Below are 17152 nucleotides of genomic sequence, written 5' to 3'. Positions count from 1 at the left end.
TGATTTACTCTTTTATTAAGCACGAAATTCATTTGCCACCATAATTTGTGATTTTGTCCCTCGAGGAAAATGAACGACATGCCCGCTGCCCTGCAATGTGACAAGTAGGTTGAGTGCATCTGACAAAGCCATTTTCTATCTACCAAGTACCAACATATCTAGTTAATGCCAGGAATTCATGATGCGGTACCTACACTTTCAGTTGAACGTCCATTATCTGCTGTGCTTCTTTTTTATTTTTCTGATGTCCAGAACAGGTTATTGGCAATTGTGTCTTCCATAAGTTCACATTTAGGACTTGCACATTTTTTTCTGCGTGACGTAATATAGACGAAGACACTCATATACACGGTATAGATGTGGACAGTCTTATACACGAGTGCACACACGGACACACCCTTATAAACAGTTAGTTGCTCGTATGTTACTACAGTTTTATATATATCATATAATTAGACCTTTAAATGAGATATTTATTCAAACACGATCTAATCTCATAGATACCCAGATCACATCAAAGGAAGACAATTGTGAACTAGTGTCGAGCTAGGCGTGTGGCGGTGTCGTCCCTGTCGGCTCCAAGGATCTGGCGGTACGCCTCACGCGGATCTAAACGTGCGGCGGTGCGTCCCTGATGTTGGATCGCGCGTATTCGGCTATGCCTCGTGGTAGACCTAGATTTTTGAGAGACGTCTAGCGATGATTGTGCGAGGGGAGAGGTGGAGACGACGGATGACGATGTATATAGTGTGGGGGTGAGACAAGATGAAGTTTTTAAATAGTGTCGCGGCTCGGGCCGACATGATTCGAAGTGGGCTCGTGCTAGTTCGGCCCGAGAATCATGCCGTGCGTGGGCCGCCTTCTCAGCACACAGTGCCGGTCCGGTTCGACAATGATTTTATTTTTTGTTTTTAAATTATTAGTATGCACATTTACAATATTGAACGTCCCTCGAGGAAAATGAACGACATGCCCGCTGTCCTGCAATGTGACAAGTAGGTTGAGTGCATTTGACAAGCCATTTTCTATCTACCTAGTTAATGCCATGAATCCATGATGTAGTACCTACACTCTCAGTTGAACGTCCATTTTCATGGGTTTGGATTTAAAATCCGGTGGCACGGTTCTAGAGGAAATCGAAGGCGACACATGGAGCCATCTTAAAGGGTGAGACAAGGAAAAGAAAAATCATGAAGGGAGTGTGGCCATCAGATCATCATATTAAGAGTTGGTCCATTTTGCTCCTAGTTAAATGGATAAACTCTATACCTAGGGCTAGTTTAGGAATATGAAAAACCCTCTATAGATAAGGAGGAAGGGTTACACCAACCAGCCATCTCTCTGCCTTGTATTTTCATTCTCTATTTCCATTTGTAAGGGGATCTTTATATGTTTCAGTTGTAGCATCTACACACTTGAGATTTTGGATTTGTGGCCTTAATCACATCATGACCTCTACAGTCTCTATCTCTTGAGCCCTTACCCTTTTGTCTTGGTGATGGATAAGATCATAAGGGACATACAAGGGGATGTCCCTTAGTATATGTTTTTTGCAAACAATATAGTGCTAGTTGATGAAAGTCAGGTATGAGTAATAGGAAACTCGAGTTGTGGGGGATACTCTAGGATCCGAAGGTTTTTGACCCAATAGAACTAAAACATAATATATCAGATGTGATTTTGCTAGTACACATGAAGAATGAGATGTTAGTTTGGAAGGTCAGGTAGTACCTAGGAAGGACACCTTTAGGTATTTAGGATCAATGCTACAGATATATAGGGATATTAATGAAGATGTTAGCCATAGAATCAAAGCACGATGGATGAAGTGGCAGTAAGCATGTGGGCGTTCTATATGATAAGAGGGTACCATAGAAGTTAAAAGGAAAGTTTTAAGGACAAGGATTAGACCTACTATGTTTTATGACTCAAAATGTTGGCCTACAAAAAATACGACATGTTCAACAAATAAGTGTTGCGGAAATGCGTAGCGTTGGATTTATAGCCCTGTAAGAAGGTACCGAATCCAGAATGATAATATACACATGATAGGCTAGGGGTGGCACCAATTGAAAAAAAAGCTTGTCCAACATTAATTGAGATGAATTAAACATGCCCAACAGAGATCTGCAGAGGCAACATTACGTAGCGGGATCTTAAGGCACGATAGTAATGAGAAGAGAGGAAGAGGAAGACCGAAATTGACAAGAGAAGTGGAAGTAAAAGGAGATTTAAAAGGATATGATGTGTCTAATGATTTAGCCTTGAATATAAGTATATAAAAAACAATTATCTAACTATGACTCGTAGGTTCTATTGGATTTTTTAAACTCTACACCAACTTGTCTGGATAAAAGACTTTATTGCTGTTGTAATTAGGAGGAGGTGATATAAAATTTTTATATACTTTTGCTATCATTTATCCCCTCCGATTTCCTATCTTTATACTTCACGATTATGTAGATGACAAAGCAGGATTGTTCCCCAACAATAATACTATTTCCAAACAACAAGGACGTGATTGCAGCAACTCCAAGTCTCCAACACCAACAAGGGCATGGATGCTTGTTTTAGTCTCTATAGATATGGATCGGACGAGATTGAGTGTGTTTAAATTTATAGAAAGTCAAAAGTTCTCCTATTTTTTTCTCAATTTCATCCAATTCATATGAGATAGGAATAACTAAATAAGGTCTAATATGACTCTCAATACAAATGAATATATCATAAGGCGCTCATCACCAAATTAAAGCTCGGATTTATAATCAGCTGGTAGGCGGTAGCACAACACGCTGAATAGTACAATAGGTGGCACCTCAATCGTTATCAACTTTCTTCAGTGACTAGTGCTTTCCTACTTTCGCCTTGCCACACTCTTGAAACATCTTCACGATTTTTCTAGTCTCGTTAACTACTTGCTAATAGACGTGTCATCTAAATACTATACGCTGATGAATGTCCAAGTCCTCCCCTGCTCAGAAACAGGCAAAAAGAAACATCCAAGAGTTGTGAAGTGCGGACGTGGGAAGAAACAATGCACAGAACCTGCTCCTGCAATATGGAACAAAAAAAGGAATCCACATTTCGAATGCCTAAACAACACACATGCAAAAAGGTTTAGATATGACTTTTTGTGGTTGGAGTTTGTGATGAATGATTGTTAATGAAAGTAGTGTCTTGAGTTGAGTCGTGTGAATTAGTCGGTACATGTGTGTGCGCAACATGTCTCTCAGCTTGTGATATGCATGTGTGGAGTTCAAAGACCGTGGTCGACAACGAAGATGAAGATCATGTGAGTTCATACCGTTGGACCAGGAGTGATGAAAGACAAGCGTTGGCCTGACTGAGGGACTACAGAAACTAGGTTACCAGTTACGGTGTATGATACCTAGGGACATCAACAGACACGAGGACATGGCAAAGCGGATCGTGTTATCGATGTGGTTGAGGACCGGTAGAACACATGTCTAGGACATGAGGGACACATATGTAGATTGTAGTACGCTACCTATAGAGTTTTGATAGTTGAGCCTCAAAATCATCCAGTAATGGTTTTGCACATTTTGGCTTCATAACTCAGCAACGCGGTTCCGAAGGAAATCAGAGGCGGCGGCACATGAAGCCATATATAGCGGAGGGCGTGTCACGGTAAAGCAACTTCGTTAAAGGAGCATGGTCGTTACATCTCATGATAAGATTTGGTTCATTTTGCCTTTAACTGAATGGATGAGCTATATGTATCTAGAAGTAAGAAGTATGTTGGGAATGTAAAACACCTTCTATAAATAAGGAAGAAGAGCTGCACCAAGGAGAGATCCATAGGAGTTTTTTTACCTTGACTTCTATATTTTGATTTTGTAAAGTGTGGCCCTAACCATTGTGGTTTCTCTATGGTAAATTCCTGTGCAAATCTGGTTGCTTTGGTTTTTGGATTTATTTTCTCTTCTCAAGCTCTTCTATTTGAATTTTTGTTAGATTTGTTGAAGCTGAGTTCGAAGGGAAGTTTGGGTTGGTCTCCGAGACAAAGGAGACACTCCTAGAATTATTGCCACCTATGATAAATTCCCGTGCAAATCTGGTTTCTTTGGGTTTTAGATTTGTTTTCTCTTCTTGTGCTCTTCTATTTGAATTTTTGTGAGATTTCTTGAATCTAAGTTCGAAGGGAAGTTTGGGTTGGTTCAAGACAAAGGAGACACTCCTACAATTAGTGCCACCAGTGGGTATAGGCTGACTCATCTTGAGTTCAAGCTTTGACCAGTTGAGTTTGAAACACTTTAGAAAAAAAAACCCCAAGTCGAGTTTGAAAACTTTCATCCATTTACAAAAGGTTGATCTTTTTGAGTTGAAACTTTGGAACAGTCTTAAACTCCTGCGCAGGGTAAGCGGCACTACGAGTACCGACTAGAAGGACGACACTGCCGCTCTATTTTGAAAGATTTTTTATTTGCCTCTTTTCAGACTTCCATTTCCCGATCTGAGTTTCGCTTGTTTTAGTAACGTGATACTCTTCCGGCCATCAATTGGTTGATGTGTTCTTGGTTTCGAACTTTTTGAAGAGATTTTTGGTGTCATAAAGGTTTGTGCTGAACTTTTGGTAATCAAGCCAAAATTGTTTATGAGATCAATTTTATTGACCCTCGTTGATCCTCTCCCTCTGTCTCTAATTGCCTATTTGATCCTTCGGAGCTATCATATTTTTTTTCTTGCTGAGAGCATGTTTATCTCATTAATTGTAATTAGTGATCCCATCTGTATAACATCATCCCACTAATTATTGCCGAGAGCAGGTTTAGCCAACACACGCTTCTTTGTCGAAATCGTAGTATGAAATGGATGAGGGATGCTTGTTTTCTGATCGTTCACACTCGATGAGGATGCAATCTACTAGTGCAGTACTATCTTTTAGGTAGGAATACTATAGGAGGCGGTTGCTGGCTGCTGCTGAAGAGTCAAGAACTCAAGATGACCCCTCGCGCAGTTCATGCATGGGCAGCGCGCGCAGGGCTATTCTGAAACCATCCACAGATGTCGCAATCAACCAAAGCAGCAGAATGTCATCCATAGTTTCCACTTGCCAGCAGCACAAGGGCAGATGCCGCAGAAGATTCTAAACACCTCGCCTTTCTCTCTCTCTCTCTCTCTCTCTCTCTCTCTACACATGCACACTTAGCTTTTCCATCTCCTTTTCTCCTCCACCGAAAATGATTCGATTTGGCGATTTTTTTCTCTCTCTCTCTCACTCTAAAACCGCCCATTTTTTCAGCTATAAATGGCCCCCTCGTCCATGCTTCAATTCCCTTTCCCCCTCTCCCCGAACTCCCTTGCTAGGTTACCACGTTCTTCTGCCCTTCAGGCCCTCCCTCATCTGATCATCTCTCTCACTCTTTCAGTAGCAGCGCAGTTTTGTTACTGACACACGCCCCCTGTCCTGCCTGTCTGTGTTGACCTGATAGTACTAGCAAAGTTTGGAGACTCCATCCAACCTCTTGTCTCTGAAACTTGGACTTGTTGCCGATCCCAAGGGGAGGTTCTGCCAAAATTTCGGCTTCTGAACATCCATTTCCAGAGGGGATCGAGGGAGGTTCTGCCAAATTTTGCTCCTTTGATCATAAGTTTCCCAGGGGGAGGTTCTGCCGAAATTTCATCTCCTGTGCTGTGACGACCATCAGCTTTCCAGGGGGAGATTCTGCCGAAGTTTTGTGGGCTGACCATCAGTCTTCCAAGAGGAGGTTCTGCCGAAATTCCCTTCTCTCATCATCACTTCTCCAAGGCCAAGCAGTCCTCCTGGTCCTGCCGAAGTGTTCTCTGAACAAGAGGGCATGCATGCACTCCTTCTTGTCCCTGATGTTAGACTAGCTAGCTAGCACTAGCAGAGACTGAGGCCGCAGCGTCTGTTGAGAATTCAGATGTTGTTGTTGCTCGTCCTGTCCGAGCACCTCCTCCTGTCCGGATTTATGATCGGTTCCGCCATAACCCGCCTCGTCCAGTCCTTCTCTGTCGTTTTCCTCTACTGGTTCTATGTCTTCTCAGTGAGCTGCCACTGCCAGTAGTGCCAGTAGTTGATCTCACCTTTTTCAAGTTAATAACTCGGCACTATAACAAAGAGGTAGCTAGGTATATACCTGCCAAACAAACAAGAGGGAGTGAAAAAACTTCAGATTACGCCTCAGTTTGTGAGCTAGAGGTGACCATGTCAAGTGGAAGCTCGTTTGGGTCGAGCCAGTGGACTCAGAGATCCAGGTCGGCGGAGGATGACCTGGACCTGGACCTCCAGGCCGAGATGGAGAAGAGGAGGAAACGAAGGAAGGAGTCCAACCGAGAGTCGGCTCGGAGGTCTAGGCTAAGGAAGCAGCAACACCACGACGACCTCACGTCACAGGTATAATTATTTATTTTTTTCACGGACATTAATTATATTACCATAGCAGAAACAACAAGGATCGATATTGATGAATTCGTATCTGCGCGAGATGTATAATTTTGTGGGCCTAATTAATATATAAACACAGGTAGACCAGCTGAAGGGCCAGAACAAGCAGCTCAACTTGGCGCTGAGCACGACCAGCCAAAACCTCGTGGCAGTGCAAGCGCAGAACTCTGTCCTGCAGACCCAGAGGATGGAGCTGGCCAGCAGGCTGGGCGCCCTGACCGAGATCCTCTGGTGCATCAGCTCAAGCACCGGCACTGCTGCTCCTCCTACAAACCCAGCCATGGTGAACGGCGGCGTCACGACGACATGGAGCTGGAGCGACGCCTCTGGTGATATTCTTGGCGCCAGCGCATGGAACCACCAGCAGCAGCAGCCCATAGACGCGTACCGGTGCTATTATTAGCTAGCTCTACAAGCTAGCTAGAGAGAAGGCGGTGGTAGGGCCAGGAGGAAAGGAGGCTTGTTGCTTCGCCATCGTTTGTTTTGGAGGCGACGGCGACGTTTTGTTGGTAGAGCGGAGGAGCCTAAAGGACGGACAATGGCAACTTTGCCTTGGCTTTCTGTGACGTGAATGCAGCGCAGTTGTTCTCTTGTAGTTGAGGAGTATATATATAGGAAATAATAATATTGGGCCAGATAGTGAAAGAGAGGTAGGTGATTTGAAAGCTCTTCATATATATGTATAAGGGAAATTATATGCGTAATGATGATGATAAAATGCTCATTAAGATGTCGATTTGATGGTAACAACTTGATATCCGTTGTGCCTCTCTATAAACCCTACGTACGGGTGCACTCTCGATTCTGTTTTCCATCTTGTATGTTTGATCGCTGATGATAATGTTCACTTATTAGATTTGGATTTTGATTGCTCTTGAGACTCTGAATACATTCCTGTCTACGTTTCTGTTGCATGATAAATATCTGGAATTGAATTCCATTCTAATAATAGTAATTTAGATATATATCAATTAAACTAATTCGATTTTATGCAAAACATATCAATATCCTATTATTAGCAAGATGTCGAAGATATTTATGTGCTACATTTTTACTATAGAGCAGTGAGTCAAAGATCGTCTTGTTACATAGTAGAAACCAATTCTAGTAATACATAAAACCATTTCCCATCCTCCACCCATGAATTTGATATAAGCTTATATCAGGACTTTAGAAAGTGGTGAAATGTCAAATTCCAAGCTAAATAAGTTACTTTATTAAGTGAATTCTAATTCCTCTAAAATGAAGGGATCCAAACGTTCCGTAAAGAGATTCTCTTCATTTGCTATAGGTTTGGATTTAGAAGAGATTTTAAACTATTTTTTTAAATAAAAAACAAAATAACCTGAGAAAAGAGCGCTAGGTAAGTGCTCTATATGTGTCCAAACGGTTGTATTATATACGCCACGAACATGCTTAGCCAGCCTAGGCATGGGCGGTATAGATCTGTTTGGTTTCTTATCTAAGGTATCATAATCTGTCTAAGTTTAGTCGCTCAAATTAAAGAGGTAAGCTTAGGCAGAAAAGTTAGTCACATTGTGGCGTTTTAGATAGCAAACCAAACAGCCTGCCTATTGCGCAAATAGTAAGGCTTAGACACGACGTACCATTTAGACGTGCCATGCGAGCACTTACTCTTAGACATGCCATGTCAACACTTACCCGATTATAAATTTTACAAATGTGTCAAGTTTTATCTATTCAACTATGCCACAAGTTCAAGCGTATATATAACATAGATCCACAAGTTCACAGGCCATCCACAACATGAGTCTAAGAATATGAATACCACCATAGGTCCGTAGGACACAACACACATAATCACACACTACAACATAGAGCACATAGTTAGAGTTCTATTTTCAAATATATAAGTTTTACTTGTTTGAGTATTCACTGCACCAAAAATATAAACTTCTTACGACTTCTTAACTTCCTACAGCTTTTATAACAAACCGTAGGAAATTAGTAACTTCCGAGAGCCTACATGTAGCTCTAGAAAATAATCATAACTTTCTATGGTTTTAAACATAGCTTTCGGAAGTTAGATTTCAGCTCTTTGACCAACTAGCGTGGTCAAACGGGTGGCTAACTTCCGAGAGCCTCCTCTCAGAAGAAAAGTAATTTTCTAGAGCATTCATACAACCTCTAGGAAGTTAGCCGCGCCTACTAACTTCAAACGGCACCCTCTAGGAAGTTACTTAACTTCCTAGAGCATTCGTACAACCTCTAGAAAGTTAGCCGCGCCTACTAACTTTCGCGGGCTTCCCTCTAAGAAGTTAATTTTTTTACCTTAACACCGTCAGCCATGTGCATTGGCCATAGCTGACCCATCCCTGCCCCCCCCCCGCTCGCCCCATCATTCGCCGTGCTGCCCACCCGCCCCCACTGTCTGCGCCACCCACCTCGCCGCACCCGCCCACCTCGACCATCCGCACCGCCTGCCCCGACGTCTGCGCCCACCTGCCCAGGCAGGTAGCCACATCGACGTCCCTGCTCGGTCGGCTGCTCCGCCTCAGCTCGGCAGCAAACGACCCGACCCCGACGCAACACTTCTCTGGCTCCAACGTTGTTGTCCCCTAAGTGTCTCATCCCAACTGTCGCTCCCGGATCGGATTGTGCTTCCGTCAGGTACCTTCTTTATACTTGTTTTATATTTTTTTGAATGTGCTAACTTCCGAGAGTTAACTCAAATTAAGTCGTAGGAAGTTAGGTTAATTAGGTTAATTAACTTGATCAGCTAACTGGTGCATATAGTTTAACTATGTTAGACTCTTGTATGTTACGAGCTAATATTAAGCTTATGTTGGATTAATAATCTAGTTAGATTGAAGCCGAATATCGCCTTGAATTTGCATTATCATTTTAGGACCTATCTTCTTCTATAGATGTAGTGACACGATCGATATGCATTTTAGTATCGAGAAAATTTATGAATCATGTGTTATTTTATTTTAGCATCAAATACGGTAGGTGAGGACCGTCGATGGATGTATGAAGGTTGGCGTATGAATGATCCCTCGACGGAGTGGATAAGAAATATATAGGATTTTATTGATCGTGCTTTTGCTCTGTCAAGAACCGGCACGGATGTGCAGTGTCCATGTAGTATGTGTCGGGTTTGTAGATGCCAAGACAAGAGAACTTTGTTGGGACACCTTTGCAAATATGGATAAATGCCTGACTATGAAATCTGGGTGTATCACGACGAGGAGTTTCCCCGTGAAAATGTGTCAGAAGCCCACAACAATGCTGACGTTGAATACGATAGGATGGAGAGATTCTTGACGATTTAAAGGGAGGATCCTATTTTTGTGTTTCCACCAAATTCTAAGGAGCCACCTCCTCCAATGTTAAAAAGTCTTCGACCTCCTTAAGGCTGCAGAAGACCCATTGCATGAACACACAAAAAGTTTCCATACTTTCGTGACTCGACTTATGGCTATTAAGTCCAAGTTCGTGTTCTCGAACAATTGTTACAACGAGCTCTTCAACTTAATCAGCAAAGTCTTTCCACCAAATCACAAGATGCTGAAAGATGTGTATCAGTGCAGGAAACTGCTCTCTGGTCTAGGTATGGACCATCAAAAAATCGATGTCTGTCCAGATAATTGTATGCTTTTCTGGAAGGATCATGACAATGATAATAAGTGTCTAAAAAGTGGCAAGTCGAGATATGTAGAGGTTAAAAATGATGGTGGTGAACTGGTCACATCAACGATAGCCCAATAGCAACTTCGTTACATGCCTCTTGCGCCTCGTGTTAAGCGTTTGTTTCCTTGGAGAAACACAACTAGGCACATGAGATGGCACAAAGAACGTGAATGAGAGGACACTCATGTGATGACACACTCGTCTGACAGTGATGCAGGGAAGGCTCTAGATGACTTTGATCCAGAATTTGCTAGTGAAGCGAGAAATATTCGAATTGGGTTGGCAACAGATAGGTTTACACCTTTCAATACGAATGTGACATCATATTTTTGTTGGTCTGTATTTGTTATTCCATACAACCTTCCACCTCATCTGTGCATGAAATATGATTACATGTTTCTTTTCCTAATTATTTCTGGTCCAGACCATCCTCGGAAAGGGTTGAATGTAATGATGCAACCCTTGATCGATGATCTCAAAAAGTTATGGGAAGGAGTCGAAGCATACAATTGCTACAAAAAGGAGAGATTACACTCTGTGTTGCTTATTTGCGGTCCATTCATGATTTCATGGCATACCGTTTATTTGCTATTACTTTGATTGCCACATATGCTTCTTACACCAAACTCACCCATATAGGTTCGAGGTTAATACCTTTAAGAAGGGCACTATCGTGACAAAGGGATCGCCTAGGCGTCTGAGCGGACTTGAGATTGAAGCTATGCTTAATAATTTGAAAGAGAAAGAAAGTGGTGATGGATACAAACCGGGCTGGATATCAAGCCAGCTCGGCTCATCTAAGTTCGAGCTCGTTAAGCTAACAAGCTGGCTCGGCTCGTTAAGCTAACGAGCCACAGAGTCAGTTCGGCCTGGCTCGTTTATGCGCTCGAGCTGGCTCGTTTAGGTCATGACCCAGAACAGAAAAATAGGTATATAATAATCAATTTCTAGTTAATTTCAAATTAATTTAATAATAAAAAATAGTAATTATACTTATAGTTTCACAGACCACATCAATGTAACACAAATTAACACAATTCACCACTCATCAATTCACAATTCACACACATGTTAATCAGTTTAACCCACAATTATATTCGCATAGACCAATTTAGCACATAGGCATAATTCATCAATCATTAGTTTAACTCATAGGTCATTGACACCACACATACATATAACATGTTCATCAATTGTTACGTAAATAATATGTATATAGTTTTGTTTTGCGCATGCTAGAAATTTGCACCGGGTGATTGGAACCATCCAACATATCATCGATCTTTTCAATTACCCGATACCATAGGGAAATTTGGTTATTGCTTGCCCATCTTTTGAATTCTTGTATATCCATTATTTTTTAGATCAAACTTTGACCATTGTTTGGGTGGAAGAACCTTATTTTACAAGTAGGCTCCTTTTTATTGTTGTGTGCTCTAGTCATAGGTTTGAATTATAAGAACCTTTTCTTTCTATGACTATGACTAATGATATGTTTCGTATGATGGTGGTATTGACTATTTTAGTGTGTTCTTTTTAGTTCTATGTCTCAACTTTTAACCATGCAAATTGTGATCCAAACAACCCCTAAATGTTACACATTGTAATCCAATAAGCATACATAATGGCGTGGTAACGCAATGTTTAAGGAACTTTTCCCTGGACTCTATGATATAGTCCGCAAAAAGAGAGCTTTTGTTGCTTCTGTTTTAAGATCAAATATAATAAATGTAGCTTTTCGTCGATCCTTGGTGGGTAATAATCTTATGGCTTGGCAGCAGCTTATAGCCTTGGTTACCAATACTCAACTAAACGATCAAAGGGATATTTTTATTTGGTCCTTACATCAGCATGGGAAGTTCACAATGTGTTCTATGTATAAGTCTCTGGTTAGGCCACAAGTGGTTCCAAGAAATCATCCCATTTGAAAATCAAAATTCCTCTCAAGATTAAAATCTTTATGTGGTACCTTATAAATAATTTAGCCCTAACAACTGATAATTTAGTGAAGAAACAATGGAAAGGCTGCCTACGATGTGTAGCATGTACGTTAAATGAATCCATTCAACATCTGTTCTTTGACTGCCATATTGCTAAATGTGTTTGGCGTTGTATTCAAGTTGCGTTTAATATTTCACCTCCTAAGAACATTGATCATTTATTTACATAGTGGCTTTATGGGGTTGATATGAAACTTAGCAATAAAATTTGGTTTGGAGCGAGTGCTATATGTTGGGCGATATGGCTTTGTCGAAATGATGAGCTTTTTTAAAAATGCACAAGTTCCTACTCCTATGCTGGTACTTTTCAGGGGCACATACTGGATGAGACAATGGATGCTGCTGCTAAAGCAAGAAGACGGATTACAAGTAAAGCAGGGATGCAGGCTGCTTGAAGTCGCAATGATGCAAATATTTGCTAAAAATGACTGGAACTTTAGTAATCGATTGTGCTTGTAATCTGTAATGTAGTGGTGGCCTCTATGTTTCGAGTATGGTTATGTTCCTGTTTGAACCCAGAATATTTGGTGTACTGGACAGCTATATGCATATTGTTATGCAGAGGCTGGAATAATCAAGTTATTCCCTTTTCTAAAAAAATATCCAAGTTACAGAATATTCCTTAACAAGCAAGGGATAACAAATGATTCTCATCTGCTTGTTTGTGCAGAAAGAAAGGCAAACATTATCATCGATTCCATCTCCCTTCCATCGCCCTATAAACTTCCGTCTCTTGTCTATTATACGACGGACCAAACGTGAATTGAATAGTTGGGGTCAAATCTGATCATGTCTGAGGATTGTAGTGTTCTCTCGATTTGGCAGGATGGTCGCACTCCTAGCTAGATTTATTTTATTTAGTAATTAGTAGTGCTATTCTTATAATATGCAAAATCTTCTATCTCGTTATAAAGATGGATTAACGCCTGTGTTTATAGAGTTGAATATCTGTGTGTGCGTACCTATGAGTGCTTGTGCTTGAATTGTGTTTCTCAAAAAGTAGAAGTCTTGGTTGAATTTTACCTGGAGTCAAAAAAGTAGAAGTCTTGGTTGAATTTTACCTGGAGTTTGAGGCGCATCATGTACGCTGTATAAATTTCATCTTCTTTACACATTATGAAAATGAACAAAAAGCTTAGCATGCGCAAATGATGCAGATTAAAAATTAATCCTTTAATCCATAAAAGCAAGTCCCTGTCAGTTTCATTGTTTTGCTGAATCAAAATAAAATAGACATATAGATCCAAAGTAGGTCTTTGCTTCTACAGCAATGCGCAATAGAGCCAGGACATATTAACTTTAAAAAGGTATGATAGGGTACCATTGTTCAAAAAGAAAGAAAACGTTAAATTATATGAGGAGTGAGGGGCTCCGTTCTCGAATATTTGTCGTCCGCTAGTTTATTTTTATACTAAAACGCGACAAATAAAAAAACGGAGGGAGTACGAATTTCTGCAGCACCATTATGAAGTTGTACATACTTATTCTTTTGAAAAGCTTGCAAGCCTCAACATTTATATATATGAATAAAAACGGCACCTTAGTGTGAGGCCACCCTTCCACAGATCTGCAGAACAAAAGGAGAAGAGATCCTTAACAACTTTCAGACAAAAGAAAACAGACACCCTACTTTCAGAAACATAGCAGTTATCATGGCTGCCACAATACCAGCCACGAGGAGAAAAATCTAGAAGACAAGCCAAAAAAAAGATGAAGAGCTCAGTGTCTTGGTAGGAACTGTGTGGGAATACTTATCAACTTTTGCAAAGTGGCATCCTGTGCCATTTCTCCATCCAGCACACCTTTATTTCACAAACGAGGTATGCACTGTTAGTGTGCCCCCACCCCCCCAAAAAAAAGTATGTGTTCCCCACAAGCACTAGTATGCAGAATAACTAGATATAACAAGCTCAGTTGTATTACAATACCAAGGTGCTTCTTTTGAATTTACAAAACTTCGTAAACCTGATGGACTGTAGTATGTACAGAACTACACCATGTAAGATTTAAGAAACATGGTCAGGTGCTTCTTTTCATTTTAGAAAAATCCGTAAACCTGATGGACTCTAGTATGTGCAGAACAAACTGACAACCACTCTTTATAGACCATGTAGCTTCTCAGAAAACATGGTCCAATCGAGGTGAGGCACACTAGGTGTAGTTGGCACATTGAACATCAATGATCAAAGGCACAAAGACTGTGTTGTCACAAATTGATGAGTACACGAGATGGAACCATCGGTTTCAGACATGGAAATGGCACCAACGGCTGATATGATGCATGCTGAATTATTACAGAGTAATATCAAACCTGACGGAGTGATAGCCTGAGCTTCTGACCACTGTATCTTGTGGCCTATGATGAATGCGCACCTGTGTACTGAAGGCCTAAAGGTTCAGGATTTTATGGCAAGGCCACATCAAAAAGAGAAATAAAGATGTTACTTCAAGCTTCAACAGAAATTCCTTTTGATTTTGCCTACTTTGCCAAACTATATACAGTTGCTTTAATTTGTAGCCATTACAATGGTACCAAAGAATACAAACAGCACCAGCAAAGAAAAATATTGAGAAAGTTTTGTTTGGTGCAAAAAAAAAATATCAATCATGCCAGGTCATGAGCATCGTGACACACATCGACAGATGATGCGGAGAGGGCCACGAGCTTCAGATCATGATCACACATGCATCTTCATATTGACATGTGAATATGGATGGTTCCAACTTCCAAGTACTGATAGCGAGGCAGCTTTACTTTTGGATTCTAATATTTTAACATGGCCTTTGGTTTGGAATTGGATTTGTGTGGTTTATATGGGCAGTTCTCATGTGGGCTGTGTGAGCTTATTCACCCTATGCTTGCATATGTACTTAATTAACTTATCATCGGGTTCATGCTTTCCATAATTAACGTCAAGTCTATGTTGAGAATCTTGGAGTAATTTATTACAAGGTTAGGTGCCTATTTGACTTGTTGGTATGTTAATAACATATTAGCATTGCGGTCAATTACTAATAAAATCGATGAATGTGCTCAATCATTGTGGATGTGAGCTTTCTAAATAGCTTGTCCATGGTGAGTGTCTCATAGTTTGGCAAGTTGGCAAGTCAGTGATTGACAAGACCCTCCCCTACCGAATCCTCTTATCTAGGGTGTGAAGCAACTTGACCCCTCTCATAATCATCATAGGGTAGCTACGACTTCTTAGCTCGCATCTTGTTCATGATCAACTAGAAGTATGAAAACATGAAATCAACATACTCCCTAGTCAACTAAACAAAGTTCTTGTACTCTTGCCAGTATGTCTTCAAGAGCCTGGTCTTCATATGATCAATACCCTCATGGAATTTTTCTCGGGTAGACCAGATCTTGTGGGTATTATCAAGATGTCAACTCGATCAAACTAAGAAAGAGAGTAACAAGAGAACAAATTGTTATCGGCCTTGTTGTTCGCATCGTGGCTCACCACTTGGAAGGGAGTGACTCGAATAGGAAGTGCCACATATGTGTTTTCTGAATAGATCTCCCAAACTTATGAACCTATTCCCTGAAGATATGTGAAAACACGGATCTTCCAGTATGGGTAGTTCGAACCATCGAAAAATTGTGGCTTGCCAATGCAACACTCTATGTTGCCTTCTCGAATCAAGAACCGACTAAGGTAGATTGATCCTTTACCCACTCTTACCAATTGGAGGACTAAAACAGTCAATTAGAGAGGGGGTGAATGGGAACCAATAAAAAAAACCTTTGCATAAGGCAATCTTGGCTTGCTTCCCAAACCTTCACCTAATCCCCAAAACACCAAAAAGGATAAACAATGGAGCCAATAAGTGGTTAGATGTTCTTAGTGAGGACCGACAGACACAGTGGAGCACTCAAACCCACTAAAACCAAATGCATGAGTGAAACTTTCCAAAATCCAAAAATTGAGCTCTCTATTCCAACATGAATGAAGAAAGAGCCTAGATAGAAAACACTACAGTCAAATAGTAGTTTGATGCTTTGGGAAAGTTCATAGGGTATATAAGAACCCAAAAAACAAAATGGATCACGAAACATACACCTAAAACTCTCAAAGCACTCGAAACGATGAGTTGTCCATGAGGGAGAGATAGTGCTGTGCTCACAGCCAACATTGTTATTCCCTGCCATTGCTAGGCAACAACAGTGTTGCTCATTCACGTTAGTGTCGTGGTGCTTGGTGTTAGTAGCGTGAACCAAAGCTCCAAAAGTTAAAAAACGATTCAAAGAAACTCCAATTGAGTTGATGTTTTACACACAGATTGCCATTGAAGTTTCAAAGGCGTCATCAAAATTTGAGGTCTAGAAGATTAAAGATTTAATAGCAAATAAAAAATATGCTCTTAGCTCGTGGATTTCTCAAAAATGATCAAGTGATTAGATTTTCGTGCTTAAGTTGAATCTGCCCAAACCACTAGGTGAGAATAATCCATGGAGGCCCTTGCACATTCCTATGCAACCCAAAAGTCCCTAGAACTCATATTCAAAAGATCCAACAAAAGACCAAAGAGAGGAGATTGGGAGTAGAGAAACCAAAGCAAAAACTTCAAGAACTCAAAGGACCATAAAAATATATTTCACTTCACCATGAACCACCATGGCAAAAACATAGATGAATATTTGTTTGCTAAAACTTCTATCAATCTCAGTAACAGTCAAAAGGAGAGACCTACAAGACAAAAGGCATGAAAAGTAAACCACTAGATAGATAATATAAAAATGGCTATTTGGGGGCATCCCTCCCCTTATTTATAGAGGCTATTACACATTCCCAATATATCTAGATATTCTAGAGCTAAACTAGTTAGCCAAGGGCATAATGGTCCTACTCCCAAAACATAGATATGACAACTATGGGAGATAGATATCCCTTGGGTTCTTATGAGCACGGAAACATAGTTCCGACTCGCCTGAGGCCAACCTCAGAATGGAGATGCAGTTCCGTCTCGCCCGAGGCCAGCTCTAGGCGGGAGACGTAGTCCCGTCTCGCCCAAGGCCATCCTTGAACAAGAGGTGCAGTCTTGTCTCACCCTAGGCCAGCCT

General features: G+C 40.9%; 1 protein-coding gene across 1 annotated transcript; it reads left to right on the top strand.

Moving 5' to 3' along the window:
* Positions 1-5309: 5309 nt before the first annotated feature.
* Positions 5310-7064, top strand: LOC100381716 (uncharacterized). Its single transcript, NM_001174524.1, has 2 exons — positions 5310-6379; positions 6510-7064. Exons 1-2 carry the CDS (start codon positions 6191-6193, stop codon positions 6831-6833), a joined length of 513 nt encoding a protein of 170 aa, NP_001167995.1. The 5' UTR covers positions 5310-6190; the 3' UTR covers positions 6834-7064.
* The last annotated feature ends 10088 nt before the right edge of the window (positions 7065-17152 follow it).

Source organism: Zea mays, chromosome 2 (genome assembly GCF_902167145.1).
Source record: "Zea mays cultivar B73 chromosome 2, Zm-B73-REFERENCE-NAM-5.0, whole genome shotgun sequence".
Taxonomy (NCBI): Eukaryota; Viridiplantae; Streptophyta; class Magnoliopsida; order Poales; family Poaceae; genus Zea; species Zea mays.
Note: the sequence above shows the minus strand (reverse complement) of the source record. Positions and strands in the feature narration are given on the sequence as shown.